This window comes from Pogoniulus pusillus, chromosome 12, assembly GCF_015220805.1.
Source record: "Pogoniulus pusillus isolate bPogPus1 chromosome 12, bPogPus1.pri, whole genome shotgun sequence".
NCBI lineage: Eukaryota > Metazoa > Chordata > Aves > Piciformes > Lybiidae > Pogoniulus > Pogoniulus pusillus.
Genome location: NC_087275.1, coordinates 18,863,753 through 18,882,746, shown reverse-complemented (window position 1 = coordinate 18,882,746; position 18,994 = coordinate 18,863,753). Strand labels below are relative to the sequence as shown.

The 18,994-nt window shown below is 39.0% G+C and overlaps 1 protein-coding gene across 7 annotated transcripts in view; it reads left to right on the top strand.

Moving 5' to 3' along the window:
- ERG (ETS transcription factor ERG) overlaps window positions 1-18,994 on the top strand; it is a 152,303-nt gene that overhangs the window by 79,948 nt on the left and 53,361 nt on the right. Inside the window, exon 1 of one of the 7 annotated variants that reach the window (XM_064152528.1) lies at window positions 4,151-4,225. The exons of the other annotated variants lie outside the window; for them this stretch is intronic. Within the exon in view, the coding sequence (XP_064008598.1) occupies window positions 4,208-4,225 (18 nt within the window). The 5' untranslated portion in view covers window positions 4,151-4,207. Of the gene's footprint in view, window positions 1-4,150; window positions 4,226-18,994 lie in introns of those variants that run through there. 7 annotated transcript variants of the gene reach the window in all.

Sequence of the window (18,994 nt, the reverse complement as noted above, 5' to 3'; positions counted from 1 at the left end):
AGCGAGCGTCTTTTGTCCTCAAACACCAAGCTGAGTATGGGCAAACTGATGTTTGGACTTACATTTAAACAAAATGCTGCATTGTTTTGAAGGGAGTAAGACCTTTACAGATGTGTTCTCATGTGCCATGAAGTACCATTAATTTCCTGAATTGATTTTCATTAGTGGTCTGATTCTACCTAGAGGAAAACTCCGTTATTCCTTTAATGTTAGTAAGAGAAGAGCTCACTTTATCTCCTTTCCTTTTTCCCTCTCCCTCTCCCTCTGTCTCTTTCTCTCCCTTTCCTGTCATCCTAATGCTCTAGCAGATATGATATGAAAATAATCCAAAGTCAGGATTGGTTTTTAGAGTTAGTCACTGTGTTTCAAGTAGCATGAGGAATGGTCTCTTTGGAAATATGTGTGTTTAGGTGAGTACATGCATATTGAACGTATGTCTAGTGTATTCTGGAAAGGATGCAACAAGCAAAACAACTTTTTCCTCTTGAGATTCATCATCTTTTTCTTATGACCTAATCTCATTGCTTCTTTTGCATGGTCGGACCAAATCTTTAGGTCTGTACAGGGCCCTGTTTGGTTTAAGCAGGCTTGGATGAGATCTTTTGTCTCCAGTTTTGAAAACTCTTCCCTAAAGAGAGAGCTCTGTAGTCCTAAAGGTGGAAGGCACTTAAAGCAGTGTTTAAGCCTGCCTTTATTCAGGAAAGAACTTAAGCACAGCTATAATTCCAGAGCATGTGCAAAACCCCTATTCTGATCAAGAAACATAAGCACGTGTGTAATGGTAACACGAGGTAGTGGTTTCTTCTCTCTGGTTTCTAGATGCAGGCTTCAGTGTAGATGCAAAGTCCAATGGAAAGGAGTCTGGACAAATCAATATGGCAAGAGAGAAGATATGGAAGGAAGGGATTGTTAGGTGATTTACGTGGATTTTTGATACAGTTTTGTGTTTTCATTCTGTTCATTGACCAAGCTGCATGTTTTCAAACTCACATAACATTATTTCAGACAACAGCACATAGTTGCCTAAAATAACAAAAACATATTTTCTTGCCATTTAACTTTAGTGAAATGCAGAAAAGAGAAAAGTAGTAGAAGTATTTCTACTTTTTTTTTCTTTTTTTTCTTCTGCAACTGGATGATGGTGATTTGTATCCCAGTATTTTACTTTCTTTACAATACCAAGACACTATCTGGCAATTTGATCTGCATAAGCCCTTAGAAATCTGCCTTTGGCTATTAGCTTGAAAGTCAAATAAACTTCATTGAATTCTTTGGCATAGAATGTGTACCAATTTAAGGTGGCAAAACCCTTTCCAGGCTGTGGGCTCTAAAACTTACATAATATTATTAATAATATTATCTATAATAATAATAATCAGCAATATATTAGTACAATAATAGTAAAATTGTAATAATATATAACAGTAATACTATTATTATTATTATTAATAATAAATTTTTAAAGGCTCAGCCGAGTCTGATACTTCCCTCATTGTATGTCCAAAATCCCTATATAAATTGAGAGGAGCCATGTCTATGTGGAGGCAGGATGGAAAGGAATCATTATTAAAACCTGCTTGTGAATGAATTTGTTAGATCCCGTCCACTGGAGAGGAGAAACTGACACTTCAACTCTCTCAAGGTACTGGAGAAAACCCCAAAATATCAGAGGCTTAACTGCAGTGGAAGTCACCCAACTGAAACATTATACAATGCTTTGAAATTTCAAGAAAAAGGTTCTAATGTTTTGCCTGTCTTGTTCATTGTTTGGAGATTAAAAGGGAGGAAATCAACATCCCCATGAAATACAATTAACTGTAAATTGCTTTCTTTTCATACTGTTTGTAATGAAAATAGGAATGTTGCCAGAAGTTACCTACTCTGCAGAAGCACAGTAATTCAGTGGATTTGGACTGCAAGAAAACGTTTCACAGTGCAACACTGGATTTCTTTGTGCACCAAGAATATAAGCTACAGCAATGCAGTGTTGACTCTCCATTACTCTGAAGAGAACAGAAGTCATCCTTACAGTGAAAGAAACTAGAGCTCCCTAAAGTGAACTATAAAATCAAGCTGAACTTGTGCAGGGAGTTGATGCTGCTGCACTTCAGGATCCAGGGCAGAGAGAAAAAGCAGGGTTTCCCTTTTCAAGTTTCCCTATCAGTATTTGGAGCTGGCCAGAGGCTTGCTCAGACCCTTTGACTGACAGAACCTCAAGGCATATGAGGCAAATGGACTACTTGAGATAGGCTCATCTGGGTGACACACCACCAAAATGAAATTGGTTCTTCCAGGGGTAGCTTTTTCAGATCCCTATTACACTGGTGCTATTGTGTCCAGGGGTCTTCAGCTCTGTGGTCCCCTTGGAGCAACTAGAAATGGGATTTCCTGGAACCTGGTAGGTGGCAGAGTCATTCCCATGAGCAGGGTTGGGTGGACAAGCCTTACCTTTGCCTTGCCTTGGGGGGAAATGGAGCAATGCTTGCAGGACAAATGACCAAGGTCCAGCCTGCAGCAGTTCAGTGTACTCCAAACATATCTCTGAAGAAGTACATGGCCATGTTTCACCTTCTTCAAGTCAGGATAGGAGTGGAAGAGTGCACAGGGACTTACTGCTGTCATTGTGTACCATTTGGAAAAAATGCTTCCTGAATGCCAGGAGTCATCACCACCTCCAGAACACTTCCAGTTTTTTTCTCCTAAGGAGCAGGAGAGGAAAACATGGGGAGAAGATGAGGTCATCAGTTTCTACTAAACAATGCTCTGACAAGCCCTCACTGTCTCTTGTTCTTTTTATCATGTAAGAGTTCTTGGTCAGAGGGCAGGACCTTAGTACAGCAGGAATTATCTATTCAGTGCTGCAGTGCTTTCAAGCAATGTGTCTGTGGCTTCATGTTATTATAGGAAGCATTGGGAAACCATAAACAAGTTACAGTAGGACTGACTCCTAAAATTTACCAGGTGATTGGAAAATTAATACATTGACCTCTTTTGCTTTCCCCTCAATTTTTGGCGGTCGTATTTTCAAGCTTTCAAAATATCCTGACACCAGCAACTGTGTCTTTTACAAAAGACATACAATGTTGTGAGTTATCTGAGCAAGAGAGTTGTGCCAATACTGGATTCTGAGTGGCTGTTTACGTGTGGACTTCTACACTAACTGGTACTGAGGAGACTTTAAAAAAAATTATTTTATTTTGTGGTTTTATTGTTGGTTTGGTTTTAATTTTTTTTTGTTTGTTTGTTTTAAAGCATAGTGCTCCTAAGCCTGAGACAAGGGACAGTATTTTGCTTGCACAGGTGGTAGTTTTGGGGTGCACTGTGACTGCCAAGTGCTACAAAAAGATGAATGAAAATATGACACTTGAAAAAAAAATTACTATCACACTCCAACTGGGAAGGGACTTGCTAGTGAAACCATCTCATTTTTATGCATGGATAGAGCTGCAAAGTAAAAGAAGAGTGTGGAAAATTGAAGTCTGTTTATGGCCTCTAGACATTTGCTTTTGAAATGTGTGTCTTTTTGTGACTTCCCTTCCTTGGCAAGAAAAAAGACACCAAAAAAGAATTTATTGTCTTAATCTAGTTGCTTCTTCTTAAAAGAAAAAAAAAAAAAAAAAAAGACAAAGTGATGTATTAGGCTAGAAAGTGTCTATAACCTAGGAGTGAGGTTAATAGATAAATATAGTTGCGGTGTGAGTGGGGCTAGACTTCATTAACGTATTTGGAGCTACACCCGCTTGTACCAAGTCTGGCTTGGGCCCTGAATCAGCAATTCCCCAGTGAATAGACTGCATGAAACTAGTGCCGAATTTGGCCCATTTCATCTGACATCTGCATCCTGCCTCGAAGTGGCATGTCACACTTACTGCACATCAGATCACACCTGCCCAGGCGGTCGCAGGCAATTGACTCTTTTGTAAAAAAAAAAAAAAAAAAAAAAAATTTTTTAAAAATGCAGTCACATATCATCAAGAAAAACAACATTGTTTTAGGACTCTTATCTCTTCACTCCCAAATATCCTGTTTCTTCGAGCTGCAGTGGCCAGGACCAATAGAAACCTCTTCCTGCCATTGGCTGACTTCATTTCCCAGAGTTAGCACAATCTCATCCGCTCTAAACAACCTCATCAAAACTTCTTTCTGGTCAGAGCGAAGCAATAATTATTATTAGCAATTATTAGCGATCAATAATCTTGATCACATTATGGCAAGCACTATTAAGGTAAGAAAGGGGTACCTTTTTTTGTTGGAATTTTTTTTCAGTGCCGTGCTTTTTGGTTTCCTTTATCAACCTAGATAAGTTAGAATTGGGCAACACCCCCACTGCCACAATAGAGGACAACAAGATTTCCTTTGTACTGCCTAGTAAATTTCCTTTTTCCTACTCCAACCATCCGCAAGGCTTAAAAACTTCAAACTCGGAAAAAAAATTGGGTTTTTTAAATTCAGTCTTCAGTGCTGTGGATTGCATAGGCGAAGCCCTTTTAGGGGAGCTTCTGAAATTTCTTGTAGCTATCATTCTGACAACTTGGATGTGTTTGCGAACTGCCCTAAGGGGAGAGGGTGCGCACTGGAAGGAGAAAAAGGGGTCCTGAGAGCGCTTCTGGATACCTTTAAATGTTTCTCTTCTTGATGGGGACACAAGTGGGAATGAGAGGAACCGGCTCTTGTTTCTCTCTCATACAGGTGTTAATTATGTGCTTTTCTAGAAACTCTTATGCTTATGCTCAGAGTCTTTTTCAATGTTATTTTAATGGTGGTGGCAAGATCGCATGGGTGTGTTCTTAATTTGTTTCAATCTTTTGGACAATAAAATTCCCTTACTGGCTTATAAATTGATCTCAGTGCATGGTTTGTTTGGGCTTTTTTTCCCTTTATTTAAGAAGGGCTTTGCTGAGTTTTTCGTGTTGTGCCACTTAGAAAGCTGAATAAATGTATTTGCCTGTCTGTCTAGTTTTTGCTTCTCTGTATGTTGCAATAGAGAGCAGTTGCAGATACAGCAATAGCTGTGATTAATTGCAGAAGTATAACTGTAAAGGCTTTGTGATAGTGAAACTAATTTTACGTGAAGAACATAGCAGCATGTGCAGTGAGGATTCTGCAGCGTTGTGTTATCGGCTTTGGGATCAAGGTATTTGCTTTTTTTGTGTTACTGTGTATTTCTTTACTTTTCCAATTACACCAGAGATTTAGTAAGAGAGATGGGATAGCTGTGGAGAATGCTCATTAGCAAAGTGGAGCTGCAGTTTGATTTCTCAGTAACTTCTGCTTAGAGGTTTGCGTTTCAGAGATATTGAATGGTTTCTTTTCTTACGGTTTTTGAAATGCAAAAGTCTCATCCGAAGGCATTGCCATTAAAAAGACTCTCCTTTTTTGCAATCAGTGATGCTTTCAGGAGGTCATCTATAGAGACAAAGATCTGTATTTGAGGCCCATATCTAGTATATGCTGAGCGACTCCTGAATTCCCTTTGGTTTTGCTGCACGTTTCAGAGCACACAGGACATGACAGGTGCTCTATGAAAATCCTGAGGTTCGGGGAGTCATGTTTTGCTTTGCTAACATAAGGGTATGTGCCGAGATAACAACACTGGGTTTTGCATCTGTTAGTCAGAGCGCGCTGTTAATGTTGATGGGAGATACTTTTTCCAAACAGATAGTAGTGAGATCAGATATGCATTTTGAGCTCTTACTGGTTTGGTTGGTTTTTTGTTGTTGTTATTTTGTATGGGCTGATTTATAGTGAGATAAATGATTGTAAACAATATATATTTTAAAAAATTATTTTGCTTTCACCTTATATCCACAGACGTTACAAACAGCTCTGTGCAGCTGTGTATTTTATAGACAGGGAGTGCAATGAAGTCAACAAATCCTCCTGAGTGAAGTGATGTACTTGCAGGGGGAAATAGGCACCCCAAAACATGGAGGATTTTGGTGCCCAGAGTGTTAGGGAGGCCTCATATACCAAAGCAAGCATTTTAGTTATGTGAGTGCAAAATGTAATGTTACTGGAAAGAAATTTCAGATGCTTTGTACTGTAGATGCAGGAAATGTACTCTGCTGTGAAGCTAAGCCAGTCCGAGGAGATTCAATTCCTCTTCTATTCTGAGTACATAAGTCATTTAAATGAGAGATTTCTGAAATATATTCCTACTGAGGGACAAATGAGTGTTTGTGCTCTTACTAAACAGCTATGTTTAGCAAATGTTCTTGGTCAACTTCAAGGTAATGGCCTGTGTTGTCTGCTAGAAAAGGTTAACCCAGCTGTTGCAACTCAGGTGAAAGAAAGGTAGAGAGCTGTATCTGGAGCCTGTGTGCTGGGAATTCCCTCTTTTCTTTATGGAAGCTGTGGAGTCCTTGGATGTGAAACCCGGGTTGTGAATCACTTTGTATCTGTTCATAACCGGGCAGAAATTCCTCTAAATATAGACAAATGCAAAGGTGGCTTTCCAGTAAGGCTGTCTGATTCACCCTTCCCACCCAGCACACAGTCCCTCCGGGACACTCAGGGCTCACAAGAAATCAGGTTGGCTTGACTGGTACTAACTGGTATCTGTGCAGGCGAGCGTTGGTGTCAGTTGTCTGGCACTGGGTTAAACATCACAGTCGTAGCTTTACTGGGAGATATGTTTCTTCTTGTCCCCTGCCCCTCCTGCTTCCCCCTTGCCCTCCATGAGAGGGAAAGTGCCTTGGCAGAAGGTTTCTCCTAAGAAGAAGGGTGCACCAGTGACTTTTCCCCTACGCTTTAATTCTGACTTCTATGCTGTAAGAGCAGCCACCCTAACTCAGTCCAGGGAGTTCTCCCCCTGTCTGCAAGCAGATCTGGCTCTCCTGGAGTGTAGCATAAGCAGGTATAGAGAGAAGGCTGGTGGGAGAAGGTGTACATCTCCACAGCCAAGGTTTCGATCTGATTATGCAGTCAGGGAGCTGATATTTGCACTGCATCCACCTCCTTATATGTGGAGCACATGTGGCTAACCATACTGGTTATTTGGCATTTGAATGATATTTTTTTTTTTCATTTGGAGATAATCTCCTTGTAGTCAGGATTTCAGAGATGAGGTGACACGTTTCCTTCTGGCACAAATAGTATCTGACAGCTATGCGCAGTAGCACAGCAGTGCAAAGTACTGAAGTCGAAGGCTATCAAATTAGCACTGCTAATTATAACCATCCCACTAGTTACTATAAATACAGTAATAGAAAATATCAAAGGCTTCTGAATTAGGCATCTGTCTGTTTTGGTTTTAATAGAATGGAACAAAAAATATTTAAGTCTTGCTTCAGGATGAAGTAAAAATACTTGTCCTGAAGGTATTTTTTTTTCTAATATCCTATAATGGAGGAAAGAACATCAAATTAAGAAAAAAACAAAATAATTAGAATTCTAATTCCTTGTCATGTACCAAGCCTTGTTGTATTTCTCTCCCTGCTCTGACAATGCAGTTACACTTAGAAAAGCTCTTCAGTCTTGACTTTACAATGACTTACTCCTTATACTTGTGGATATTCTTTTACTCTAATTTATTTCTAAATGTGCACATACCCACTTTCCACTCTTGTTTTCCAATGTACTGTTCACAGGGAACTTAGGATTCTTGGAAGAAAAAGTCTGTGTATCTGATAAAGGACGGGAGAAATCTTTGTGGGTTCTAAGGCTTGAAAGATTATGGATATACTGATTAAATCAGTGGCAAGATTTTTATTCTGTGAGGAATCTTAGTCTGTACTTCTGTCTATAGCATTCCTTTTTTCTCACTTTCTTTACTTCTAAAGACAAGGAAAGCTGGAGACAGTAAAAAAAAAACAAACCCAAAACCAAACAAAAACCCCAAACCTGTTCTTGGCATATGGAAACATTTAAGTCTTTGTTTAGAGGACTGCATCTGCACTGAATTGCATAGAACTAGTAGAGTAATTTGTACTTCTGTCCCCTTTAAAAAAAGTATAAAGATTATTCTCTTTTTGTTCTCATCTCAGTTAGCAAAGGATCAAGTAGGATATTTAACTTTAGGCCTGTAAATGCTTCTATTGACTTTGGTGGTAGGACACAACCCTCTTACAGCTAAGCGTAGACCTGAGTGCTCTGAAGCATCAAAAGCAAGAACAGCAGGAGTGCCTTGAACCATTTAGCCTGATCTTGCACTCCTTAATTCAAAGTTTCCACCAATTTAGTGAAGATTTTGTTCCTGTAAAGGCAGTAGATTCAGACCTGTAATTATTTCCAGGTAAAATAGTGTTTCTGACTTGAATACAAATGGATCATTTTAAGGAAAAACAGTCATATGAGAATAGAATAAGATATTTGGGGGAGGGGTTCATGTTAGTTTCTTTTGCTTTTAGTCAGCTGTCCTTTAAGTCAATCTGGTTTCTGGCTACATGTGCCAAAATGAAGTCTAATAGAAGGATTTTTCTTTCTAGAATTAAGTCTTCAGGCAAGGAACAACAGCTGGAAAATGCATGTTTGACTGTCGGAATTGGTTTGTTTGTTTCTTTGTTTGTTTCTTCACAAGAACTCTGTTATCTCTTATCAAATTGTTCTTCAGCAAGTTCCATGAGTTACAAAAAGCCTTTCAGAAATAGTTTTTAAAAGCCCAAGTGCTCATGGAAGAATGGCTTGTTGAAAGATAAATGCTGTAGTTTTGATAAATGCGAATGCCAAAAGGGATTGTTTATTTCCCAAGTGACAGCCTGTAATCCAGTGCAAATATATAGTGCTGTTCACTTAAAAAGAAGTAGGCTTCATAGTGCAAATTTCTGAATCAAGCCATCAGAGTTATTTTGAACATCAGCAAAATGGAGAAAACAAAACCTGGGTTTGTACCATTTGCATTATCAATATTAACAAAGGTGATACAGTAGATTTTCACATGCAGTGCCAAACCTTGTCAAGTTAACAAAAACCTTTTCATTCACTACAGTGTGGTTTCTATTCAGGTTCCTCATTAACTGTTAAAAAAATTCTTTTGGTAGATGATTATACAGTAGAGAAATAGTAGCAGCTTTTCACAGTGTCAGTAGTGAAAAGGCAATGGTTGGACAAAATGGTATGTGTCCCACTAGTCATCTTGCTATCCTTAATATATATTTGTGTATTATAGAAGAAACTTTGGCAATGGTAGAAAAACTTCAAGGCATTGCTATGCAAAAGATATTAATATTTTTCTTAAAGGATTAATGTGTCTTTATGCTTGAAGGAGTTATTTGAATGTTCTGCAATTGGATAGTGCTGGTTCTTCAATTTATTCTCACCACCCCCTTAAAAGAAGGACTGTGTAATCCTCTAAGCAGCTCATCACAGCAAGCTGAGGGAGAAGTTCCAGGAAATCTGATTGCAAGTCATTATCAGAAGGAAATTACTTCTGCTGTCTTTGGGAGAGTTTTCCTTGGGTACTGGGTTACTTATTTTAACTATGCCCATAATCACCTTTTTAGATTAGACATTGTTTTCAGGAAAGGAATATTAGTGCATAAAAAACAAAGAATAGAGTTTTTTAATAACTATCTTGTACAAACCAGAGATTAATCCTTCTGGTGTCATGTCATAAATGGAATTTGTTTAAAAGTAAAATGAATAAAATTACAATTGCTGGTATTAAAATGTAAGTGATTATTGATAGGTTAAAAAGAATCATAAGTAATAGCTATTTTTAAAGGCTAGACCGAAGGACACATCAAGTGAGCCTTTATCTCCCTTGTCATAGAAGCATAGAATCGACCAGGTTGGAAGAGACCTCCGAGATCTGCAGTGCATGTTTGTTTGGAGTGTATACTTCAACTGGTGTGACTGAGCAGGTGTAACTTTTTCATGCTAAGGGAAGATCTGACTTGCTTAGTTGAATGCACATTTTGCCAGGTTAAGCAGTGCCTGGGGAAGGAAGTACAACAACAAATTACAAGGACTGGGTGTATGCAAATACCTACAGGAAGGGGTGGTGAGTAACTCTTCATGGGAAGTGGCAGAACTCTTGAAAATGGCCTACCTGACTACAGAGAGATGAGAGAGCAAGATACGAAGAAACATTGCTATAACTAGGGAAAAAAAGCCACAGGAGGCTGGAAATGTTTTGTTTGACAAATCTCTAATTATACAAGTGCTGAGAAAAACAAATAGCAGCATGTTAGTTCTCCATGGAAGACTTTGCAGAACAGCACTGCTAGCCTGTAAGGTTTCTTTAAACCTCATTGACTTGAAAAACATCTTTTTTTAGATGCTGTGTTTATTACCTTGATAAACAGTAAAATGCTGCCACAGCAATTACCTTGATGATAAAGAGTTTGTAGACAGATACTTCCTGCATTCATTTCCTACCGAGATAAGTCACCAAAATCAGGGACTACCAATACAGGAAATGCTTTCAGTACAAACTTCCTATCTGGTAATATCTGATTCACTCAGAAGATCTAAGCCCTTCTTGGGTGATGTAAAGGTAATGTGCTACCTGTGGCATTTAAGCCACAGTACAACACATCCATTCTTGTTAACTATTAAGCTCAGTGCTGTTATGCTGTCCTATGAAATATCAGGGTTTATTTCTCTGTAGTGGTAGGAAAAAATGACCTTGCATTTTTCAATACTGCAAATTAGGATGCTTCAAAATATGGTGTCCTTCTGTCACATGGTGAGCAAGCAACCTCCTCCAACTCAGTATTGCCTGCATCCTTTCTTTATTTGTATGCATCACCAAATAAAATGTTTTCTTCCCAGCTCTTGAGGTGGACTTCCCCAGGAAGTTCAGAGCATGTTCTGGGTTTATTAAAGAGTCACAGCCATCTCTTGCAATCCACAGTGCTATATAGTTAGCAGAAGTGACTGAAACAGAAATTTTGCCTCTCTCTACAGAGAAATAAACCCATGACTAACCTGTCTGTTTGAACTTCTGCTAAGGAAAGAAAAGTAAAAGAGAGAGACCTAGAGCAAAAGGAAAGTAAACAAAGACAGAAAACCTCCATTGCTAATTGTAACTTTAGGATAATTGATTTCAGGCACATGAATAGGATGGATGAGGATTTATGAAACCCAAAGTGAAATCGGGCCAAAATCAAGTCAAGAGTGTTTGGCCAATGGCTTGACTGGAGCCAGGCTTTCACCCAAGTTATTCAGGAGTTCAGCCTGAATTTTGCATGGTTTTGCCAGTGATTCTCTTCGAATCATTCCAGGTTTCTGCCACTGTGACTGGGATTGATATCTTAGCCTTTCCCCATAGAGTTGAGTAGTCCTTTGCTATTGTGGCTTCATAGACATCACTCGTTTTCATCTTCAAAGAACAGACCAGTGTTCAGTGATCTCCTCACACTATTATGGGAAAAGCAGTTGTTTTAAGTTCATGTTGTAGCTTAACAGGCTGGGAATCAGATACTGGATTTACAGACCCCTCCAGAGACTGTATGGCACACATTGCATGGAGTACCAGCTGTCAGACAGAAGAGTCAGGTCTCCACAGGCCTGACAAAAGTCTTGGTTACTGCAGATGGATTCTATAAGTTGAAGTTAGTTTACACAAGAGTAGGGATGAAGAAGCTCTAGAAAGTTGCCCTTTGGCTTTGTGTTTGCAGAGATATTGGGGAAATGCACGCTGTTCTCCTGAAAGCAACACTTTTGGGATGTGGTTAGCCAGCTCTTATCTGCTCACATACCTTTTTATTATTGTTAGTCTTGGGTGCATTCACATTAGCTTTCCTCATGCGTAAGGTATTCCCCTGGAAGTGCTCAAAATTGTTGCTTTTCACTAATCAGATCAGCTCACTAAAGCGGTGGCCAGAGACATTTTTCACATTATTTCCATACAGCCATTGCCTTTAAAAAATGTTCCTGTGGTTTGTCATCAATGCAGTTATATGTACTGTTTTCATGGAATGCAGAATGTGATTGTTTAGTCTATGTAAACGGGATAAAAAAGAGAGGGATCCTGTGCCTTTAATGTTGTTTATAACGGTTAGACAGAGCTTGTCAGGTGAAGGTTAATTGCTCTCCAGTTAAAGCAGTTCTCTGCACAGATGGGTTATCAGAGCTGAACACTCGTTACAAGATTAATCTCATTTCCGACAAGACTTCCCTTTCCTTCAACTGATTTTTACTCAGCCATTGGACCTGTCACCAGCCGTTAAAAGAAGGGTGGGTTACCTCTGGGATATTAATGCTTGTGTACAGTGAAACAATACAAAGTGTGTGTCATATCGGTAGGGAACATCTTTAGGAGACAGCACATTTCAGTGCTGTTCTGAAGGTCGAGATTCATAAACAACAGAAACAATCAGGAACATTTGTATTAACCCTCTTAATGAACATGAGCTCCAGCCAAATCATCTGTAGGCTGGTTTTTGTGTCTGCTTTCTTCTATATGTAGAACTAAAGTATACTTTTAATTCCAAAGGTATATTTTTGCTGAAAATTTTAGTCAACAACTTCTGAAATTATGCAACCTGGGGCTGTGTTTCTATGCAGTCAATTAAATGATGTATGTGGCCGCTTCAGTTAATGCTTCTTATTTTCTTCTCAGCAAGAGGAAGTATATCATGTTGGGCACTTGAAGTAATTAAAACTTTAGGAATGTTGTCATGGCCTCTACAGTAAACCTGTTGAATTTTCCTCTTTCTGTAATCTGGAGTAGATCAGAACCAGATCCGTTATATCCAGTGGGCTACAGATGTATAAGATGGATGTAAAGCAAGAGCACATCTTACTCTTATCATAATATTGCCTTATTAACCAAGTTTGCAGCAGATATGATGTTCAGCATGTTCAGATATATGTTCAGGATGATCCTGAACAGTTGCATGGAGTGAATTCAAGGAGACTATGGCATGAAGACAAAAGTTTTCCTAGAGTTTGGGGTTTTTTTCAGGAGTTCTGATAAATCCAGAACAACACAGCGTGGCAAAAGTCTGTGGCTGCCAAATTTCTTACATGCAGCTTTAGTCAGTAAATTCCAAAACACTAAACAAATATTCAAGGCAACAAACAGGGTGGCTCTTGCGTTTCCTTAGAGCTTCCTGTCCTGGCACTGGATTAACATGATCCTGTCGATGGTGCTGAGTCTCTCTGTTGACTTCAGTGAACTTTGAATCAGGCTAGATTGTCCCAGGCAAAGAAAACAAGCTGTGGAGAGTCACAGGCAGCACAACGTTCACTGAATGATTGCTGTAGATGTGATCCACCCAAACATACAGATAACATGCTGAACCAGAAGTGTCTGAACTTCTACACTGCTGTTTTAGATTGAGAGTGTGCAAGTTTGCCTCTTCACATTGGGCTCTGCAATACCAAAGTGTTGTCCCCCGTTTTCTCTTTGTCAGACTAATAAGACAAACCCAGCACATTTTATACACCTGTAATGATAGAAGTGTCTGCACATGTACAGCATTAAAAAAGTTAATTAGTGAAGAGACTTAATTCCAGAGAGATAGCAGAAATTAGCATTTCTTATGATTTGGAGGGGAAAAAAATAGGAAAAGAATATAAAGAGAAAGTTCATCATCCCTGTCTGATGCACAGCAAAAAAAAGTCATCCTTTTTCTTACGGGGCTCCTACATAGTGATTGAAATTAATTTGTACTCATTGTTAGTAATACTAGCCAAGAAGCAGTTAATCTCCTGTAAAGGTAGCAGTGAAGGTCTTTATTGAAACTCTTTATTTTTTATCTATGTTTTAGAAACATTTAGCAAAATAAGCAAATTATATGAAAAATCATTTCTGTAAGAAGAGGTCTATCTGCAAGCTTCTGAAAATGTCTTCTTTTTCTTCTTTTGTTTTCTTTTAATCATCAAAATAGTCTAATGACCTTACTGATTAATTCATACTTTTACTTTCATGAGTATTTAAAAAGTAAAATTTCCTTTCATTTAGAATCCACAGGTTTTAAGGAAATGTACTCACTACAGTTATAAAGCTGAAGTGAAAGATATCAAAGCTACCTCTGGATATCATACTCTTTAGCAGTGTGCATTCAGAGCCAAAAAATGGAAGTGGAGTCCATTACTGTTTGAATAAGATAGGAGAAGTGCATCATAAGTCTTTACAATCCCATCTAAATCATTGGTGTTTTATGCCAAAGGAGACAAGTTCAGTAAGAAGTCTTTAAATGGATTCAGTTAAAATTAAACAAAACCCAAAATGATCCCTAAGGATGGGTTGACTTTGGATGAGTATCTGAAGGTGAAGTGCTGACAATTGCAGAGTGTTGCTATGCCACTTACTTGCTTTCACTGAAACGGAAAAACAGAACAAACCCCAAAGCAACCTACTTGTCAAAACTACCTTTCTAGAAAAGGTAAGGAAAATTGAAAGTGGTTAGGTTCTTGGTTCATTTTTTTTAGTTAGTTCCTCTAGGAGAAGTCTGTCTTTACTAAAATAATGGAATTGAAAATTGAATTAAATCAGTCATGCAGCAGATTAATTTGATCATAGACTCATAGAATCAGCCAGGTTGGAAGAGACCTCCAAGATCATCCAGTGCAACCTAGCACCCAGCCCTATCCAGTCAACTAGACCATGGCACTAAGTGCCTCATCCAGTCTTTTCTTGAACACCTCCAGGGACGGTGCCTCCACCACCTCCCTGGGCAGCTCATTCCAATGGCAAATCACTCCCTCTGGGAAGAACTTCCTCATAACATCCAGCCTACACTTTCCCTGGCACAACTTGAGACTGTGTCCCCTTGTTCTATTGCTGGTTGATGTTCTCTTCTTTCTTGTATCTTGCTCCCTACCTGTAGTTTTAACCAGCTGAAATGCTAGACAGCTACACTTTGTCAGAACTCATATACTTTTCCTCCCACCTTTAATATAAAAGAATTGCACTTTTTATTTTGCAGAGTTGTAGTTGTTCCCTTTTAAACTCCTCAGGCTCTTTATTTGTTGTGTTAGGCTTTTATTCATATGGGTATCAGTGGCATGCCTTCAGATAAAGGCATTAGGTATCACTATTGATACCCAATGCCGTGCTCTTGCGGTTTATAGTCTCACATTCAAAATGGGATGGCAATGAACTGCTAGTTGCCAAACTGCTTGGTGGGCAAGTCTGTTGCAGATTTGACAGCTACTACACCACTTCTTAAAAATACATTCAAGTATGTGCTCATTAAAGCCAAATGTGCTCATTAACCCAAAATCTGTAACGTGTGTGTAAATGGTTGCCTTCTAACTCATTTTGCGGGAATTTTCTCTGTAATGGTATCCAGATTCTTTGACATTAGCACGAATCTTAGCTGTCTTCATAGTCACTTTGTTTCCCCACATCTTCACCATGTACTCACCTAACTTTTCAGAATCCAGAACAAACCAGATTCGGTTCCAAGACTGTTTCTTTTCTGAGCTTGGACCTTCTTAGTGCTGTTTTCCCTTTCCATGGAGTGTTTGCTTGGCCTCAATCTGTGTCAGTCTCAGCTGCTTCATGGTACATGCAATTCTTGCCAACTCTCACAATTTTTATAAGGAGTCTTGTGATAAGTAACATTTTTGTTTTGGTTTTGCTTGCTTGTTTAGGGGGCACTTTCTTAAATTATATGAACTATTGCTGTCTTCAGTTTTCATTGACAGAAGACTCTCTAGGACTAAAGAATGTACCCTTAAATCTTAAAAGCCAGGAGGTAGACCCAAAATGCATTGCTATTAAATACTTTCCATTTCTGGGACCTGACTTATAAACAGAACATGTCCTGTAACAAGGCTGAACTCATCACAGGCCAGAAACCCTGCAGAACTGTACACACCACCTGAGCATTGCTTGCCTCTTTCTTCAGGGGTTGCATGTGGTTGTTAGTACCACTTAGGTCTTAACCTTGTCCTGTGTGCAGAGGTAGATCTCACACAAAACAAGGACCTTGTCTAAGGGTCTGATACACACAAATGCTCAAACACCTGGAATTTTAAAGTGCATTTTTCAGTTAATAAAAATAGTGAGTCTAACATTTCTGGTTGTGTTTCTGCTTTTTAAGATGTGTTTCAGATGGATTCTTACCATCAGGTATCTTACTCCTGAAGCTGTAAAGATATAAAGCTGGAATTCTAATCTATTGGAGAAACATTTTCTGTATAGTAACTGACAAAAGCTTAAAATACACAATGGTTATAGTATTGCTAATCAAGGAGATGTACCTCTATATACTTTAGTAGCATTTTCTCTCTAAATATTGCAATTTAGGGGCAGGAAGTAGAGAGAATCAGTTAAGGAGACTGGTAGGTTGTTTGAGAAAGGTCAGTGTTAGATGGGGGGGGGTCTGTGAGCCCTAAGGCATTTTTTTCCTAGCTGCTTTTCTGTTCCTTCCATTAGTAGAAAGAGAAGGGCTCAGAGAAATTCAGAATGTTGAATGAGATAACATGATAAGAAAGGTTCTCTATGACAGTTTAAAGGTGGAGGTAGACAGCAGTGGGGAGGAGATGGACTTGATGGAGCAGGTCCAGAGGAGGGCCACAGAAATGATCAAGAGGCTGTAATACTTCTATGATGACAGGCTGATGGAACTGGGGTTCAACCTGGATAAGAGAAGGCTCTGGGGAGATATAATAACAGCCTTCCAGTACTTGAAGGGGGTCTACAAGAAGGCTGGAAAAGGACTGTTTATAAAGGCCTATAGTGATAGGACAAGAGGCAGTGGTTTTAAGTTATATGATAGTAGCTTTAGGTTGGATGTTAGGAGGAAATGCTTTATCGTGAGGGTAGTGGAATACTGGAACAGGTTGCCCAGGGAGGTAGTTGAGGTCCCATCCTTGGAGATGTTCAGAGTCAGGCTCAACAGGACACTGGGCAACATGATCTAATGGAGGATGCCCTTGCCTACTGCAGGGCAGTTGGACTAGATGACCTTCAGAGGTCCCTTCCAACCCAAACTATTCTATGATTCTGTGACACTGAGATTAAGGTGTCAATAAGGAGTGTTACCATTTCTGTCAGTAAAAATATTCAGAATTCATAGTTCATGAGATGATGACATGTGCTTAAAAATAATGGAATTTCAGGGAATAATGTATGTGTAGTTAATCTTATCTGTCTCTTAACATTAGCAGTCACATTTTTTTATGCTGGAATAAAACCTATGTTTCAGGTTTTCAGCTGACTCTAGAATTTAGGTCCAAAGCAACCTAAGGTCAGTAAGATCATGAATGTTGGCAGCTGCTGTTGTTAAAAAGGAAGCTTGATAAATACTCAGAATTAACTCTTTTTGGAAGCTTAGGAAAAATGAGGCACATGGGATTGGGTGATGCTGAAAATGAAAATTCTAAGCTTGATAATGACACTAAAATTAGATATTGATCAGAATCAGGACCAATGTGATGACTTTCAAAATAATTTACCAACTACTGCATAAGCAACAAGCAATAATAACCAGTGACAGTGCTGAAAAAAGCAAAGTGAAAGGTGGCAAAACAAGACCTGTCAAGGAAGTACTTTGAGTCATGAACTATCCTAAGGAGGACAAAGTTTTAGACTTTTTCAAACCACCAGCTCAGTATCTAAGTGGTGCTAGGAGATGATGAGTATAAACTATAAAATCTCTGGTACTTCAGAGATCATTCACAGGCTTGTAAATGATACAGACATTTACACCAGGCTTGTGTAAATAAATGAGAATATGGCCAAACAAAGGAGAACAGAGGCCCAAGCTTCTAAAAAAAGTCTAGTTTTACAAGCAAAGCAATCCTTCACGAAAATTCCCTGATTTTGCCTGTGAATTAGACAAGTGCACAGGGAATCCAAAGCCTGGAATAAGAAGGAAAAAAAAAAAAAAACAACACAAAAAAAAGGATTCTGTTTGATTTACAGAACAGTGGGCAGTTGTAGAAGACTTATTTTTGTGCAAAGTTTCTTTTATTAACTGGGACTGGGCCAAAGCAGAGAACTCTATTGCACCCTTCAGCTGCAATATGGTAGATGATGTGCAAAAGCCACTGCCATCCTCTGAGATAAAACCACTGCTGGAACGGATGTGCTGCCCTCTGCAAGAAGGAAATAGCTTACTTTCCAGGCAAGTTGTGTCAGGGCAAAGACAAGCACTTCCCTACCTGTGATGTACTTACAGAATTGGCTCTCTGTTTAAGGAGTTGTGATGACTGTGGTGGTGGTGTGTTGGGTTTAGGAACTTCCCCACACACACTGTTGGAATTTACCAGACTAGCTCGGATGGCTTGGAAGTAAGATGAAGCTATATTTACAGCAAAGCAAAGTATGCAAGCATATACACACAATATATTTACAAGTATTTACCATTATATACAAATTAGTAATAATACAGAAATCCAAACTCCTTCCTGGACAAAGGAAACTGCCCAGAAGGAGCACAGAGCTACCCTCTCTTTCCCAGACAGACAAACAAAACAACCAGCAAAGCTCAACCATGTTATGTGCTATCCAAAATTAGAGGAGAGATATTAGAGCAGAGTTAGTAGGAAGCAAATAGATCCAGTGTCCCAGAACAGAGTGGGACAAATGGTTGACATTTTGACTTCTTATTCCTCTCTGCAAACCAATGAATAATACAGACTTCATCATTATTTTCTTTGCCCAAGCAATAATCTAATTTCTCTCATTAAAATACTCCAATTAGCCTCAGACCAGCACAGGTGGTCCCAGCACAAGTGTAGAAATAGTACACCAGGAGGAGTTATTAATTCATTCATGTGAATACCTTCTCCTTATCACACATCTTGTTTACAGGGCAGGTCATTTAGCAAAAGGTTTAGCGTAACATATCAGACCTTCAGAGTCCATTTGTAAACATAGCTGGCTCAGAAAGAATCTGCACTGTGGTTCCCAGGTTTATCCTGCTGCTAAAAAGCCCAATGGAGCTGTCATAAAATATTTATTTTAGCAGCCACTGTGTTTTTCTAAGCTATATCTTCTCTATTTGCTGTAGTATGAATGTATTAATATCTGTCCATTCTATCCCAGTCTGTTGCCCAACATGGCCACTAAATACCAAATGCTGATTCTATCTTATTTTAGGTGATGGAAGAAATTTAATGCAGAAGCTTGCAACAGAGGCATGCATTT